At 45.5% G+C, this 18004-nt stretch overlaps 1 protein-coding gene across 1 annotated transcript; it reads left to right on the top strand.

The window, feature by feature from the left end:
* Nucleotides 1–11567: 11567 nt before the first annotated feature.
* Nucleotides 11568–17413, top strand: LOC123146065 (kinesin-like protein KIN-10A). The gene is made up of 6 exons (XM_044565643.1): nucleotides 11568–12413; nucleotides 13673–13828; nucleotides 13919–14026; nucleotides 14417–14527; nucleotides 14627–16096; nucleotides 16872–17413. The coding sequence occupies exons 1-6, from the start codon at nucleotides 11742–11744 to the stop codon at nucleotides 17166–17168; spliced, it is 2814 nt and encodes a 937-aa protein (XP_044421578.1). The 5' UTR covers nucleotides 11568–11741; the 3' UTR covers nucleotides 17169–17413.
* Nucleotides 17414–18004: the final 591 nt, after the last annotated feature.

Genomic DNA, 18004 nt, shown 5'->3' with positions numbered 1-18004 from the left:
TAGTGGGAGGTATTTGATGGCGTGGAGATCATCACCGCGGGCCATGTGGATATGGAGAAGGAAATCTTCAATCCATACTGCGGGATCTATTGTTCCATCGTATGATTCGATATTCATGGGTTTAAACCCTTCCGGGAATTCGTGTTCCATTACTTCATCGGTGAAGCAAAGGGGGTGTGTGGCACCTCTATATCGGGCCAAGTTGTGACGTAGCTCGGATGGAGTTCGTCTGCGGTGTTCGGCCCGGGCGTGTTTGTGTTTGTCACGTCTGGCTAGATGGCCGTCGTCGCGCGTCAGGGCACGCCCCCGTGATCCGTAGATCGATCTGGTCTGACCTGCTCTGTTCTTTAGGTCCTGCCGCAGGTCATATGTATAACCCCGAGCTGATTTATCTCTGCCTTTTCGGTGAGGTAGGACGGGCTGATGTTCGGCTTGAGGTGCCGCTTTATCCCGGCCGCGTGGTGGTCGGTCAGCCACATTATGCGCTGACGGTACGGGTTCCAATGCCTCGTCATCGAATTCGGGTAACAATTTGCGCTTCGGGTAACTTTAGGTTGGTCGTTCGAGGCCGTATTCCTCGGCTGCTAGGACATTAGTCCATCTGTCGTGAGCAGATCTTGATCAGCTTGAAGCTGCTGCTGCTTCTTTTTCAAGTTCCTTGCAGTAGCTATTAGCCGGCGCTTAAAGCGCTCCTGCTCGAGAGGTTCCTCAGGCACGATGAAATCCTCGTTGCCGAGGCTCACCTCATCCTCGGAGAGTGGAAGATAATTACTGTCCTCCGAGTCTTCGTTTACGGCCTGTTCATCAAGGCTGACTCGTCCGTCCTCCCGTTCGTCTTGTTCGGAGGTTGGCTCAACAGGGTATTCGTTGTCTTTGGCATCGTGCGGAATATTGTTTTCTCTCGTGCCGGTATCGCTATCTTTTCCACGACGTGATTTAGAGCGGCGCCGCTGACGTCAGCGTTTTGGCTGTATCTTAGGAGGTTTATCCTCGACTGGATCTTTCTCGTTATCACCATTGTTCTCTTTGGGTGTATCCACCATGTACACGTCGTACGAAGAAGTGGCCGTCTAGCGCCCGGTAAACGGTGGGTTTTGGCCCTGCTCCTCTTCGGCATCGTCGTCCGTACCGTCGATGTCTTCGGAGCCGTAATCGAGCATGTCGGTTAAGTCTTTGGCAGTGGCTATGAAGTGGGCGGTGGGTGGGAAGCGAAATTCTCCATCATCAGCCTCCAGTTCGAACCGGATATAATTCGGCTGTGAGTCCTCCGCTAAGGAGAGTGTTTTTAATGAGTTTAGCACGTCGCCTAAAGGTGAGTGCCGGAAGATGTCCGCGGAGCTGAATTCGACGATCGATGCCTGATCAAGCTCGACGTACACGGACGCCCGTGGTTCGGAACCTGTAGCCGGAAACGAGTCCGAGGTTCCGGTGGCACAGATTCCACTCGAGGTTGGGTCTGTGTGCGGCTCCGACGCCGCTGAGTCTGCGGCTTCCGTGGCAGGGTTGAGCTTCCCATCCTCGGATGGCGCGATCTGCTCCGGATCTAGGGCCAAAGCAGTTACAGGCGCTATCTCCTGGGTATGGTCCGATGACAGATTTAAGTCATGTTCATCACGGTGGCAGGGAGCGGCTGTCGTGGTCTCGAATCCATCGAAGATCAAGTCTCCGCGGATATCGGCGACGTAGTTCAGGCTTCCGAATCTGACCTGATGGCCAGGGGCGTAGCTGTCGATCTGCTCTAGATGGCCAAGCGAGTTGGCCCGCAGTGCGAAGTCGCCGAATACGAAGATCTATCCGGGGAGGAAGACTTCCCCTTGGACAACATTGTTGTAGATGATTGATGGAGCCATCAAACCTTTTGGTGATGACACAACGGAACTCTCAATGAAAGCACCAATGTCGGTGTCAAAACCGGCGGATCTCGGGTAGGGGGTCCCGAACTGTGCGTCTAAGGTCGATGGTAACAGGAGACAGGGGACATGATGTTTACCCAGGTTTGGGCCCTCTCTATGGAGGTAATACCCTACTTCCTGCTTGATTGATCTTGATGAATATGAGTATTACAAGAGTTGATCTACCACGAGATCGAGATGGCTAAAACCCTAGAAGTCTAGCCTGTATGATTATGATTGCCCCTACAGACTAAGCCCTACGGTTTATAGAGACACCGGAGGGGTCTAGGGTTGTACCAAGTCGGTTACAGAGAAAGGAATCTTCATATCTGGACGCCAAGCTTGCCTTCCATGCCAAGGATAATCTCATTCAGACACGGGAGAGAGTCTTCGGTCTTTGTATCTTCACAGCCTATCAGTCCGGCCCATGCTACATAGTCTGGATGCCCGAGGACCCCTTAATCCAGGACTCCCTCACTACCTCCGACTCAGAGGTGTCATCTAAGTCAAACAGTTCAGAGGCACTTGGTTTCTTTTTCCTCTTGGTGTTCTTCTTGGCGGCTTTCCTGGCGGCTTTTTTGGCGGCTCTGGCTTTCTTGGCAGCTTCATGATCATATTGTACTTTCCAAAAGTCAGATTTAGCCTGTGAAGGTCATTAAAAGTTGAGTTAATAAGGTATTTGAATAATAAGGTAAAAGTAAGTAATTTCAGAGACTCACATCTGGTGGCGGGTTAAGCTTGTTGAAAGGGGCCAGACCCACTTTAGCACAATCTTCCGGATCTTCATTTAGAAGGGACTTAACCATTTCGTGAATGGCTTCATCAGTTAATGGTGCAGAGCTATGGGGCAGTGGATCTTTTTCACCACCAGTGTAAGTACACATTAAGCCGGTGCGGCGGCTCAAGGGTATGATCCGCCAAGAAACCCAGCACCTGACCAAATCAATACCGGTCAAACCGTTTCCTAGCAGAGCTTTGACCTTTGTAATGGTAGGAGCAAGTTCTGCCTGTTCGGCAGTGGTAAGTTTCTCAGGGAGGTTGCGCTTCGGGTCTAGGCGTTCGGCACGGTAACCCGGCAGTGGATTCTCGTCAGCCGGAGAAGTGTCTTTGCAAGAAAACCATGTCTGGTTCCAGTCCTTAGGGTGACTCGCCAGGATGGCGTAAGGGAAGATGGCATCTCTTCGGCGTTGGATTGAGATTCCGCCAAGTTCCAAGCTGGGACCGTTCGTAAACTCATTCTGGCGGTTCAAGTAAAAATACTCTCTAAAGAGATCGATGCTGGGTTCTTCTTGAAGATATACCTCACAGAAGCCTTGAAAGTTTGCAGATATTTGACATGGAATTGGGTCCAATGTCTTGAGGATGGAGTTGGAAAAAGTGCAGAACATCCCGAAAGAATTTAGAGTCGGGCGGCGAGAATCCCCGGTTCATGTGATCAGTAAAAACAATAACTTCGCCATCCTTTGGCTGAGGTTTTTCTTCGCCTGGACCAGGGGCGCGATACTGCATAGCACTCTTTGCTGGCAAATACCCAACTTTGACAAAGTCCTTGAAAGTATTCTCAGTGACAATGGAAGGAACCCAGTTGCACGTATAGACTGTCTTTGGCGGCATGGTGAATAGAAAAAGGCCTAAAGGAAAGGAAAAATTTGCCGATTCGGATTAGTTGGTGAAATTACGAGTTAACAGTTGCAGTGTGTATTCCGAATGGTGGCTTAAGTAAGGGCTAATGATATATGAGTAATGGTAAGCCGGGGATGTAAGCCGCCATGACATGTACTAGTATTCAAGACCTGACAATCGTAAATCTTACTAAGTGTTGAGACAAACAGGTTCCACAGATTGAAGCTATAAGTTTGGATCTGCAGCTATTCAGAAAAAGGAAATAAATTCTAAACCTAAGGTGGCAGCAGCAGAAAGGTGGAAGTGCCCAGAGGAGATCTGTCGCAATGAGGATATGCTCTAGTATCAAAAACAGGTGCTAAAACCGCTATCGCACATGACCTATGTTATTTTCAGATCAAAGCTATGCGATCTAGGATGGGGAAAGGGAAGAAACGGTGATAAACGCCGACGAAGAGAGAAACCCTAAAACACAGATCTATGAAGAGGAAAGGGGAGGACTTACTGGTGCTAGCTGACAGCGGAGGAGTGTCGCGGCGTTTCTGGTTCGTTCAGGGTGATGCAGCGGCCAGAGTTGACGAAGGGGACGAAGGTCGACGGCGGCGGAGCTCGGGCGCACTGGAGCGTCGCAAGGAGGAAGAAGAAGGCGAGAAGGAAAAGGGGGAGAATGACAGGTGAACCTGTGGCCCTATTTATAAGGGTAGAAGGATAAGTGGCATGCGCGAGAATCGAGGAGACAGAAAAATGGATAAACGACGCTGCGGGCGCCTCGATTTTCGGAGGGTCAGTAAAGAAAGAGATTTATTAAGATTTGAGTTATGTGAAGTATTAATCATAGGTGACGTCACGGCGGGTTACCACAATTTCCAGAGATGACGTCATGGCGGGTTACAGTATTTTACAGTAAGATGAAGAAGGAGTTTTCTAAGTGTTGAAGATTGACATGAACAAGTTCAAATCAACCTGGGGCCTAATGTTGGGGATATGACTATCAGATATGACCTGCCCAGGAGGGGCCGGGTCATCCCTATGGCGGTTCATCTCAATGAAGCCCAAGAGTATGTTAAAGATGGCGGTTCATAGACAGGCTTGTTAGAGGGCCCAACCCGAAGGCAGCTTAAGGCCCATGAGTATAAACCGTCATGTGTATGTAAACTTGTATTGTAAGGCATGTAAGATAAGTCACCGAGGCGGACACGTTGTATGAGCCGGCCGGGACTCTGTAGGCCGCAGGGCGTCAATCCGTGTATATAAGGGGACGACCCGGCAGCGGCTTAGGGCAAGAAACAACAAATCGAGAGCCAGGCAAAGCGTATTCGCTGCCTGGTCATCGAAACCCTAGCAATACCACCTCAAACTGGATTAGACCTTTACCTTCACCGCAAGGGGCCGAACCAGTATAAACTCCTCGTGTCCTTTGTCCCGTTTTAACCCCTTTAAGCTAACTCCATCGCAATGGTTCCACAACTAAGTCCTTCCGTGAGGACACCTGCCGTGACACTTCCACGACAAGTGGCGGTTCGAGGAATCCTAATATGTGTGGTCAAGTGAATGTTGGGTAGTCAGATGTATGCATTCATAAGATTTTTCGGCATGATTTCTACTTGATGTATGTTGTTTTTGCAAAAAGTTGCGTAGTCAATTGACTACTCAGCTCAAGTGTGGCTTCGCCACTGGATTCATTGTTAGAGTGTTAGAGTGTGGATTCATTGTTTGTTTTTTGAAAATAAAGAATAATCACATATTCTTTCACACATTACCTGTAGGCATGTTGATTTGTGGTGAAAATTTATGCGTGAAATAATTGTCCGACTTTCCTTTCATGTTTATTGAGCGCATGTGGACAGGGTCTATCTCCCTTCGTCCCGGATCGTTGCAGTAGGGGTAAAATAGAGACCATTTATAGGTTGCGTCCATGGGAACCTCTTTCCACTTATATTTAGAAGAAAAAACTTATTTATTTTCCATTGTACAATCTTACTTCATGCGGAAGTAGTTGCATTAGTTTTCTTCATTGAACATGCATAATAAATTATGAATGGCAATATCTGCAAAAAAAAAAGAACGGCAATAACCGTCGGGATGAACAGTAATAAGAAAAATTACCATCATAGCGGCAATATGAACAAGGTCGCCAGAAGTGCAGGGGAGCGTTTCGCCGACATTGAACAGAAAAACTTGCTACATAGACAAAAGGAGGACATTTACAATGCCCAAAGACCGATAGGGTGACTTTTGGAACTATCGCAAATTATCCTTCGTTCATCTTTAATCAGGAGCACTTGAGTTATTCATATAGATATTGCCAGATCGGTCGCACCAACCCGCACATTTATTTTATCTGAATAACACCGAAGTGGCTTTATATAATAGCAACCACCATGCTTATCAGCATTGCGGATGGCATGTCGGGCAAATTGCATGACATTCTTCCACATGTTTCCAGCACGGTTCGTCGGGCAACAAGGGGCAGCACCAGCACTGATGCCAATAGAAATGACTGTTTCTACTGTTGCAGTCCCTTCTGTAACACCAATTTACCGAGATTTTGCTCCCGCTTGATGCCGAACCCGCAGTAGTAGCATTTGCGGTTACATTGGCACGACGGTCTTCGTAGCTTACATGACGACCTGTCGCATAATAAGCAACGCACGACATTTGTTAGTGCACAATGCACAAAATATATATACCACTGGAACAACGGGACACGTCGATTTATCCAAGACAAGAACATATATAGCTGCAAGAGTATCGGAAATCCATTTTGGCTCTATACAAAGAAGATGGTGTTATGCTTACATTCTCCGAACATGAGGCTCCCGATGCTCAAGAGAGCAACCACGAACACCAGGCTGCTCCCTCTCATGATCGATCTTCAACTTGTGGAAATCTGATCTCGAAACTTAATAGGCAATGGCCATGACCCCCTCCGGCAGCACTATATATATGACGATTTGGAGGTTAGCAGTTTACATGCGGCTTTATTTGAGCTTTATTATCATGAATACACCAGGTTGCATATGTACCTGTTCCTGCGGAGCAGTTAATCTTTTTCTCTGAGCGTGTGGAGCAGTTAATCTGTGGCATTAGTTATCATGCATGCATCAGGTGAGATATTATTACCTTAAAAGACAATAAATTAGATGTATCACCTAAACACGTTACTACATATGCATCAGGTCATATATATATTTTAAAAATGCTCACAATTTTGACGAAAAAAATACATGAATTTGGAGAAAAAGTTCACGAATTTTTAATTAGTTCATTGATATGAAAATAAATTACAAAAAAGTTCACGAAATATAAAAACACGAATTGAAAAAAATTAAGAAATATATAAAAATAATAAAGCACACAATAAAAAGCGGCCAAACGAAAAACATAAAATGCCTGCAAAAATATGGGGCTCTACCAGAAGCTTCCCAAAGCTACGGGCTGGCCCGTTCATTCGAGCGAAGATGTGCGCCAATTTGCCAAATGGCCTATAACAAACGCATGCTGCATGGGAGTCGAAGCTTGAAGGAGGTGAACAATCTTTAGATTCGGCGTTTTGGTTTTCTTTCTTGCTTTCTTTTGGTTTTTTACTTTTTATTTTACTATTTTCACTATTATTTATTTATTTTGTCACTTTTTTGGTGGGGAGAGTATATAAGCACTTTTGAGATTACTAATGTTGGAAATGTACAAGAATATAAATTGTTTTGATCCTTCTAGGTGGTTTTAGTATTAAGATTTTTTTTTCATTTTGCATTTCTATTAGTTTTTATTTACTCTTTTGTGCTTTAGTTTTCTTTTCTAAATAGCATTTTTTTTAACCGTGCATCTAGTTGCTCGTCCGTCCCCAAGGTGCAACTGCATGTGTTCTGACCTGACTGCAAGAAGCACCACGGGGGCACAAACTAGGGGTTATCGGGGGGCTGGCTACGTGGGCGGCCTGATATGTTGGTTTATTATTAACTTCTTTTATTTTTTAGTATACTTTATGCTTTTGATTTTATTTTATTTTTGTGTTTTTGGTTTGGTTTGGTTTTCTTTTCTAAATATTTGTGTTTTCAAATATATTTTCAAAACATGCCACCTTGTTACACTTTTGGCCTCATGTGTAAGTGCATGTGTTGTACCCCGTATGCAATTCCGAGGGACACTGCACGTAGACGGCCCAGTAGGTGAGTTTATTATTTGTTTCCCTTTTCTATATTTTTTCTATACTATTCTCTGCTTATTTTACATCTATGTTTCCGGTTTGATTTTTCTTTCTTTCTGGATAGCGATGTTTATTTTTTTTCAAACACGCCACTCAGTTGCACGTCCACCCTAGATGTGCAACTGTATGTGCTACATCCGCAGCTGCAAGCAGCATGACGTGCGCAACTAGGAGTATGGGGGCTGGGTGCATGGTGGCTCAGTGTGCGGTTTTTTTTAGTAATTTCTTTTCATTTTCATTTTTCATTTTTATTTTCTATTTTCCTTTTATTTTATTTTTGCATTTGGATTTGCTATTTTCTCTCTCTTCTAGATTAGAGTTGTTTTGGCTATTATGAATATGTGCCCCTGGTTGCACATTTGTACCCCATGTGTAACTGCATGTCATGTATCTTGCATGCAACTGCAAGCCGCATAATGCGCAAACAACTAGGAAGCGTGTGGGCGGTCTAGTAGATGGTTAATTATTTTTCTTCTTTTTCTGTATTGTTTCTTCTATTTATGCTTATTTTTTACGCATTTTGGGTTTGCTTTTATTTTCTTTTGTAAATATGTGTGTTCAGGGTTAAATTGTCAAATGCACAACCCAATTGCACGCCGATCACCCATGTTTTACTGCTGCTCCTTTGAAAATGCGCGCAATTAGAGGATGTGGGGGGCTCACTGCATGTGGCGGCCCAGCATGTGGGTTTAGTATTAACCATTTTTATTTTTCTATTCCAATTTCTCTTCTATTATATTAATTTTATTTTATTTTATTAGGTTTGTTTTTATCTTTCAAATGTGCTACTCAGTTGCACGCCCTCCCACGCATGCACTTTAGCGGCATCATGCGCACATAACTAGGTTGCGCGTGGACGGACCAGTAGGAGGTTTATTATTAAAAATATCATATTTTTTGTAATTTTTCTTTTCTATTTTACATTTATTTTCTTTGGGTCATTATTCATTTTCTAAGTAGGTGTGTTTTGGGGGAATGTGCATCCACAAGAAAATATAGCATAATTGCATATGCCTCTCCGGCATCGTCTCTCTTATTTTGTTAGTTGTACTGTTGTCAATTTGTGGATGGTACCAAAATTATAAACATATGAGTAAGACAAGGCCCGGCCAACAATACCCAAAAACTGCTCACCATATATAAAAATGAGGCCCAAAACCACTGGCCCAAAAGCACAACCCAAATAATACGCACATATAACAAAAGACAAAGTCAAACACAAGGCCAACCCGAAAGAAACAAGAAGGAACAATCAGACTGAACAGGGGAATAAAGTCGGTTGGGCTATAAACGGATGACGTCAGTCAACCATGTCTCAATCAATTGAGCCTTAGGGGGACGCTAGTTAAAATCTAAAGATCGACCCCCGACATTACATACCAATTCATTTGATAGGGCAATAGAAAAAATATCAAAAAACATTACTATTTTAAGCAACTATAAATGGCTTATCTATATCATATCTTTTTTTAATATTTGTTTGTTAATCTCCCAGTTTGAAGTGAATTCCACAAAATACCACCTTAGTTGCAGTGTATCTTTTTTTAGTATGATGGTGTATGATATAGAGAAGCCTTTTCAAATATCTGGGCCTCAATTTGAAATGGCTTCTCCATATCATATTTTTTTAGTATGATGCAACTAGGAGGCTCGTCGGAGTAGGTCGTCCGGGTCCCGACGACGAGCATAAGGAGGAAGAGCTGAGGCTCATAGGGGTCGGGCGTCCGGGTGGTGATTGTGAACATAATGAGTAAAAGCTAAGGCTTTCTGGGGTCGGGCGTCCTGGCATGTAGGCGTCGATGTGATTGTAGCAGGGAAGGGGTAATTTGTGGTGGGAGACCTATGGGTATGCCGAGGAGCGCTGACGACACATTTGACTAGGGCCTCCTGTACTGGTTGAAGGGGCAGAGAGAGGGAGAGGGGGGGGGGGGGCGGGGGGGGGGGGAGAGCCTGGGCCTTGTGTCGGGGAAGATAAAGCGAAGCGATATCAAAATGACTAGGTGGTGGCATTCCTCTTGTAATTCTGGCAACTTTGTGCTTTACCCCTCCGGGAGACTAGGCTTCTGTCGCTTCACCATTTTGTGCTAGGGAAGGCATCCGTTTCGCGGAACTTGCTCCGCATGCGGAGTTCGGGGAGCACGGAGCCGCAAGAGATCTTAACGGGCCCTTTTATCTCCATTACCATAAATTATTTCAAAATACTCAATTTACCTCAATTGCGAGAAATTCAGGTGCTTCCAACTTTTAATTTGGCGTCCTAAGTTGAGCCATATGCCATATCAGAGGTTCATTCGTTCTAAGGCATTGCCTATGAAGCAAACCACACAACGCAACATGTATTGGCCAAACCAGCTCCTTCGCCTTGGGTCTCACTTTGATGGAGGTTGTATGTCGGATGCGCCCAGCCGAACTATGCTTATGGTCTAAAGGTTGACTCAGGGTGCCACGCCGGATTGACAATCAGACCCATATGACCAAACATGAATAACTTCAGAATGTGAAAAATGGAGCAAGAACAAACATGCTAAATTGGCCACACGCTGGAGAAATTTCTACGAAATGGGTTAAATATTGTCACCGAGCACTGAGACTTACGGTGTGTTAGGTAGGGTGCATCAGCTCAAAAGTTCCTTACAGAACCCACTTCTGACTGTTTGGCAGGGTGTATGGTATCACCTCGACTATGCTCATCTCATGCAAAAAGGCCTCTCAGCCATGTTCCCCCCAACGCTCAAAAAATGTCCAGAATTTCTAAATTTGTTTAGATTCTCAAAAAATGTTCAGAATTTTAATTTTTTTGTAGGTTCTCAAAAAATGCTCAGAATTTTGAATTTTGTTAAGATTCTCAAAAATATTCAGAATTTCAAATTTTATTTAAATCCTAAAAAATGTTTAGAATTTCAGAATTTTTAAATTTTTTAAAAAATGGAACTCCAAATGTGTTTGAATTTTTCGAAAAAATGTTCAGAATTTTAAAATTTATTTAAATTTGTTAAAAATGTTTAGAATTTCTAATTTTGTTTAAATGTTTGAAAATGTTGAGAATTTCAAATTTTGTTTAAAATTTTGAAACAAATCGGAATTCTAATTTTTTTTAATTTTAAAAAAATCAGAATTCCAAAATGTGTACATGGCTATTCATGTTTTGCAAATTTTGTTCACCATTCAAAAAAAAATTATTCAAAATTCCAAATTGTTCAACATGTCTAAACACATGCAGACTGCCAAACAAAGTCTCAGCCCAGCAATGTCTCAACGCATATACCGCTACCGAACAACAGCAAGCGCATGTACTCAGCATGCTAGAGTTAGCATGTCTCAGAAAGGAACAACAGTGCTATGGTGGGAACTGCTACGAAACACACCCTTAGGGAGCAAGAAGTTGAATTCACCTCTAACTTTGTGCTGATTTGTTCACCTGAATTTGTGCTTGTTTTTTTTTATCAAAACCTGTACAATTTTCTCCCATAGAAAATGTCTCTTAACTCTTAAATTTCTAATTAATTTCAAAGTCACATACGGCCAACAGCTTGTGGAGATAGTGCCAGCACATCCACCCCAGCTCACAGCTCACACCACCAACAAAAACACCAGCTAAAAATGAATGAACACACACACACGCCTGCATTTTCACTCACATCCAGTCAAAAACATTTACACATGCATACACACACACGATGCTAGTACATTGGTACTAATTGCAGAAATCACCAAGCCTCATCACAAAAAGGCAAAAAATGCAGCCCCACCCCCCTCATCCCGCGCCCACCGCAAATCCCGTGCCCTCCGGCGCCTCCTCCACCACCACCGCCAGCTTCAAAACAAAGCTGAGTCCCGTTGCATCCCCACCCCCAACGGCTACCTCCCCCCCCATTTCAAACCCCTCTCCCTCGCGCACGCCATCCACCCACCACACCAATCACGCGGATTTGCGCCTCGCCAGCCGTCGTCTCCACCCAGATCCGTCGATCCATCCCGCCCCCCGGAACCCTAGATCGGACCGAGCCCTGCCGCCGCGGATGGCACCGCAGCCGACGCCGTCGCCGCGGACGGGCCCGCCGTCGACGCCGCAGGCGTCGGGGGCCGCGACCCCGTTCAGGACGCCCGTCTCCAAGCACCGCCTCCACTTCCCGCCCGCCACCCCGCGCCACGGCGGGGCCGGCGCCGCCACGGAGCACCCCGTCGAGGTCATCGGCCGCGTGCGCAACCTCACCGCCTCCGCCGCGGGCGCGTCCGTCCTGGAGGTCCCGGGCGGCGCGGGCGGGGGCGGCACCACCGTCCGTGTCCGCGGGGACGCGGGCGGCATCTCGTGCCGCGACTTCAGCCTCGACGGCGTGTCGGTCTCCGAGGAGGAGGACCTCGAGGGGTTCTACCGCCGCTTCGTCAGGTCCCGGATCCAGGGCGTGCGGGTCGGGGCCAAGTGCACCGTCATGGTGTACGGGCCCACCGGGTCCGGGAAGAGCCACACCATGTTCGGCTGCGCTAGGCAGCCCGGCATCGTGTACCGGGCGCTCCGGGACATCCTCGACGGGGGAGGAGGCTGTAGTACTGGTGGCGAAAGCGGCGAGGAGGAGGACGCCGGGTTCGGGGTCGGGCTGTTCGTGCAGGTCGCCGTGCTCGAGATTTACAACGAGGAGATCTATGATTTGCTTGTCGGCAGCGGAGCGAATACTAAAGGGAACGCCCCCAAGGTGATACGCCGATACTCCTGCTGCTTGATTTTCAGATGCTACTGCTGATTCATCGTTATAGATTATTTAGTTGCATAAGTCAATTGTTGTTATGTAAGGATGTCAGCTGGGTGGAACTGTGGAAGTAGCATGATTTGGGTTTAAACTTTACATCTTCGTTGCTTCAGAGAAGATCTGTTCTGCTTATCTTAGGTCTTTAATTACAGTTCTGGTTTGTCTCTGTGTTGACAATATTCGGTGCTTTCTTAGGAATTGTCACCATTTTCTAGTGAATTGTTAGCCAGTTGTGTATGCGTGCTGGTATATCAGATGGCTAATCTGAAGTTCCAAGTTCAGAACTTGTGATTCTAAGTGTGAAGTACTCCCTCCGTTCCAAAATAGATAGCTCAACTTTGTACTAATTTTATAAAGTTAGTACAAAGTTGAGTCATCTATTTTGGAACGGAGGGAGTAAATCTTAACTCGAACTAGTATTGCTCATTGTTATAGCCTGTGAACTATGACTGCTGTTGTTGTGCGTGTATTAGTGTAGATGACTAATCTGAAGTGCCAAGTTAGAAATTGTGATTCTAAGTGTGAGTGTGAGGTCAAAGTGAAACCTACTGTAACTGATACTGCTCACTGTTGTTGCCCTCAGTTGTATGTGTCATCAGAGGTGAATCAATTACTATCTGAACTGTGACCGACCTAAAACAAGTGGTTATCTGGTACTTAAATTGCATTAGAAATATTCACTGTGCTTTCTAGTATTGTCATTTGTGTATGTGTGCTGGTATATTAGGTGCCTGATATGAAGTTCCAAGGTAACTTATGATTTTAGGTGTGAAGTAAACCTCACCGTAATTTAATATTGCTCATGGTTATGGCTTGTGATTGCTGTTTGCAATACTTTAGATGACTAACTTGAACTGTCAAGTTAGAAATTGTGACTCTAGGCGTGAGGGCAATCCAACTGTAACTGATATTGTTCGTTGTTATGGCCCTCAGTTGTGTTAATTACTAGAACTGTGACCTAGCTAAAAACAAATGGTTATCTGGTACTACTTGAAATGATCACTACGTTAACTGTGACCAACCTACAACAAGTGGTTATCTGATACAGTACTTAAGTTGTCATTGCCATGTTATTTAGGCTGGATAGTGTCACAGGGCTGACGAAAGATGTTGAAAGTGCTTTTCTGTGTGGCAATGCCAATGTGAATTTGTGACTTGATGTAATTTGTCCATTTTGTTTAAGTTTCTCAATACATTATGTACAGGTGAGGCTAGAAGTAATGGGGAAGAAAGCCAAAAATGCAACTTATATATCTGGAAATGAAGCTGGAAAGATATCCAGGGAAGTTGCAAAAGTAGAGAAGCGGCGTACTGTCAAGAGCACACTCTGTAATGAGAGAAGTTCGCGAAGTCACTGCATGGTAGGCTGCAATGAGCAGTTAGCACTTTTCACCTTGATTTTCATGAATGATCCAACTGTTTATGACTTTGCTTTTTTGTCACTTCTCCAGATTATCTTGGATGTGCCATCGGTGGGAGGAAGGCTGATGCTGGTGGATATGGCTGGTTCTGAAAACATAGAAGCTGCAGGCCAAACTGGATTTGATGCCAAGATGCAGGTGTGTGATGTTACCAATCCTTATAATTTCAGTAGAATCCAATTTATTTCAGTTGCCCTTTCAAAAATGATGTGCCATTGGTAATTAATGCATGTTTAATTGCGCCATAACATATTTTTAACAGCCGGTGATGTGCAACTTGCAATGCAAACTATATTAGAGTTTTCTCAAGATACAGTTCTGTTTTCTTTCTGAAACGATGATAAAGTTCTGTTTCCATACTTACATCAACATATGAATTCCAGCATGATACTCCCATAACCTAACCACAGCTTGTACTTTTACCACTACTATTTTTCTTTCTGCAATGTAATGAACCTGAGTATGTTTCTTTAGGTCACTTTGCTTTGCACATCTATTCTATATATAACATTGGTTGCTGCTCCACAGACGGCGAAGATCAACCAAGGCAACACAGCTTTGAAACGAGTGGTTGAGTCCATAGCCAATGGTGATTCACATGTTCCATTTCGAGACAGCAAGCTCACAATGCTGTTACAGGTACAAAACACTTGAAGAAGCACACTTTTCCTGATACCACTTTTCTCTCTCTGTTTATCCCAGAAAATTTAGAACTTGTTACTCTTCATGGAATTTCAGGACTCATTTGAGGATGACAAATCAAAGATTCTGATGATTCTGTGTGCGAGTCCTGACCCAAAGGAATTGCACAAGACAGTTTCTACCTTGGAATACGGTGCTAAAGCAAAATGCATTATCCGTGCTGCTCATGCATCAACACCAAGGGACAAAATTAGCTCTGAGGAGTCATCTTCAATGCTCAATTCAAGGATTGTTGCAATGAACCAGTTCATATACAAGCTGCAGAAGGAGAACAAGCAAAGAGAGAAAGAGCGCAACGAGGCCCAAAATGTTCTTCGGCTAAAGGAGGAGGAGCTAGCGCAAGCGAGGGCGAAGCTCAGGCTGCTAGAAGGGCAGGGTGCAGCTGCAAAGGAGGAAGAGATCAACTCAAAGGTCGCTGAGAAGACCCAGTTGCTAAAGAGTGAGCTCCAGATGATGGAAGAGAAAATGCTTAGGCAGCAGCAAGAGCTCCTTGCTTTGAAGCAGCGTTTGCAGGAGGTGGAGCTTGAAAAAGCAGATGCTCGTCAGCCTGCACAGCAGGATGTCATTGGTGGTAGACTGTTGGCGCGACTATCAGAGATGTCTGCAGGAGGAGATGCATGCATGTCAATGGCGATGTCGATGTCCATGGATTTGGATGCTGGAGATCAGCCGTCTGTGTTGGATGTGAAGGTGATCAAGGAGGATACTCGCCAGCAGCAGGGCCAGATGTGGAATCACACATCGACAGCAGGCTCTTGCACCACTGCCCTGGAGCAAGAAGATGTGGTCAGGCTTTCTGGGTTCCCTGAAAAGGCGGTCCTGAGCACTGTATTTGAGGAGGGAGATGAAGAAAGCGAAGAGAAGGACAATGGTGCTGAGGTGGAGGTGTGCAAAGAAGTGGTGGAAGAGGAGAGTTACAAGGTGGACCGAATGGAACAACCGATTGCTGAACCGGACCGGACCAACCGTATCCAGAACATCTTCAGGCTGTGTGGCAACTACCGTGAGTTGGTGAAGAAACAAAACGCCGACGAGTCACCGGCGAAGCAGCAAGTGTTTGGAGATGAGAACAAGCAGCCCGGACAGCAGCATTTGTTGGGAGATGAGAACAATCAGCAGGGAAAGCAGGTGTTTGGCGATGAGAACCAGGACCCATCAGCAGCATGGGCAGCCATAGAAAACCCCATGTGCGACGTCAAGGTTGCCGACAGCCCTGTGTCGTCGCAGCTCTCGCCCATCGTTTGCCATGTCGTGGACGATACCGAGCTGACAATGCCGGAAGAGCTAAAATCATGCACCACAGATGGCGAAGCAAATGAGCAGAGCAAGAAGGAGCGAGAGGGCTTGCTGGACGTCTACATCAAATGGGAGTCCGGCAGTCTGATCAAGGGGCTGAAGCTTCTGCCGACCGCTTGCCTTTCAGACCTGAGGAAGCTCATCGAGGCTCACTTTGAAGAAGCCGGCAGCAAGCAGCCACAGCACCAGTTCACCTTCCTCCTCCTCGGGGTACGTCATTCAGCTCTGTCAATGCCACTCCTTCACCCAATTGTTGTTCTCTTGTTCCTATTGCTCATGGCGATGTTACCTGTCAATCGCTATATCCTACCTTGGTAATTCCAACCCGTTAATGATACGAGGCGTGTTGATGCCAGTAAAAAACGTCCACTCATCCATCCAGTGAAATAATGACGACAGTGAACAAAATGCAGGTGAGACGAACAACAGGTTGCCATCTACGAGTAACTAGGCTAGGGGAAACTAGTTTAGGCTATATTTTTGTCTTAGCTTCTTCCTCAGATCACACGGCCTCATATATATAGCTGGAGCCGGTAAATGACAGTGAAACAATTTTACCGCTCAACTGAAGGATCAACAGTTAACGCAGAGAGTAAACGCTGGGCATAAAAGTACTGGTTTCCTGGCTGTTGGATAACTTCAGTAGCTGTTGTTTCTTCAGAACAACGTCTTCAGTTTAGCCTGTACCTTTCTTTTTCTTGGTTCCTGAGACTTGGTAGATGTTATCCTGGCTGTTGATGCAATTAACTTCAGGTAAGTTTCAGAATAACATCGAAATGGCAGTGGAAGTTTTTCTGAATTATTTCTCTGCCGACGGTTTCCGACGGTTTCTGACAACAACCTTCAGAAATGCTGCTGTTATTCTGATAACAACTTCAGAAATACTCCTGTTATTCTGATAACAACTTCAGAAAGAAATGCTGCTGTTTGGGAGCTACACTTGCCTGACAATGGAAAACTCTTGTTGGTGTGTATGTATATGCAGGATCCTTCGGGTGCTCCGGTGTCGAGGGAGAAGGAGCCGACGGTGCAGATCAGCAGGCTGCCCAACTGGAATAACCAGACCAACAGCTACCTGGCCTGCCTGCGCGTCGCCAAGAAGCCGGCGACGACGGAGCAGCAGCAGCAGCTCCACCAGACGCCCTTCAGCCCGTTGGAGAGCAAGCTCAACTCCTTGGCCCTGAACGAGGTGCAGCAGCACCACCATGCCGCCGCCGGCGCGCTCTCGCCCAAGGTCGCCGCGCAGATGAGCCCCAGCTACATCCGGGAGCTCAGGGCTTGAGCTCCGTCGTCAGATGATTGATTGTTACCTCTGCATTCATTTTCTGTTGGCTGGTTGGTTGCCGTGAGTCACATGTGGTGACGAACTGACGACGATGTATCTCGCCGTGTCTAAAATGTAATCTTTGGCCTGTGTAAAATTGCTACTAGCTTGAACTCCGACCGTCAGCACATTGCTTGTTGCTGCATTATTCCGCTGTTGGTTGTCGTCGGTCACATATATATGTGGTGACGGCGATGTATCCATCTGGTCTGTGTAAAATACAGTACTACTCCCTCCATCTCAAAATGTAAGATCCTTTTGACACCATCATAGTGTCAAAAATGGTCTTACATTTTGGGACGGGGAGGGAGTACTAGCTACTCTGGCTTTGCTCCTCGTGATGTAACCATGTTAAATACTTACACGAGTGGCTGGACACCCCACACAGTATGATTATGATAGATCGTCTAGTTTGAGGGGAATGCACTTGACGGGTTCGTTGCTTCTTGTCGTCTGGATACACAAGTGGTAAATAACTCTTTTCTACAAGGGCCTAAGCAATGTCTTCCTCCATGCAAAAAAATTAAAATAAGCAATGTCTTCCTGTCGTATGACTGAAAATTCTCAAAGGAAGTTAGAGTTGCTGCGAATATTCATTTCCGAGCCCGAGCTCATCATCACCCTACGAACAGTAAAATAAAATAAAAATACTAATTTTTTTTTAAAATTCTGATTTTTTTGAATGGAAGATGTTTCAGTGCATGAGGTTCGTGCCAAATTTCAGCATGGTTACCATAGAAATTTTTGGCTCTCATTCGGTATCCATGAGTACCCTATCGACCTTCTCGTACGTC

Source organism: Triticum aestivum, chromosome 6D (assembly GCF_018294505.1).
Source record: "Triticum aestivum cultivar Chinese Spring chromosome 6D, IWGSC CS RefSeq v2.1, whole genome shotgun sequence".
Taxonomy (NCBI): Eukaryota; Viridiplantae; Streptophyta; class Magnoliopsida; order Poales; family Poaceae; genus Triticum; species Triticum aestivum.
Note: the sequence above shows the minus strand (reverse complement) of the source record. Positions and strands in the feature narration are given on the sequence as shown.

Coding starts and splice junctions, on each gene's coding strand:
- LOC123146065 (XM_044565643.1), top strand. CDS start 11,742: ATGGCACCGCAGCCGACGCCGTCGCCGCGGACGGGCCCGCCGTCGACG. Junction 12,414..13,672: donor CTAAAGGGAACGCCCCCAAG/GTGATACGCCGA, acceptor CATTATGTACAG/GTGAGGCTAGAAGTAATGGG. Junction 13,829..13,918: donor GTTCGCGAAGTCACTGCATG/GTAGGCTGCAAT, acceptor TCACTTCTCCAG/ATTATCTTGGATGTGCCATC.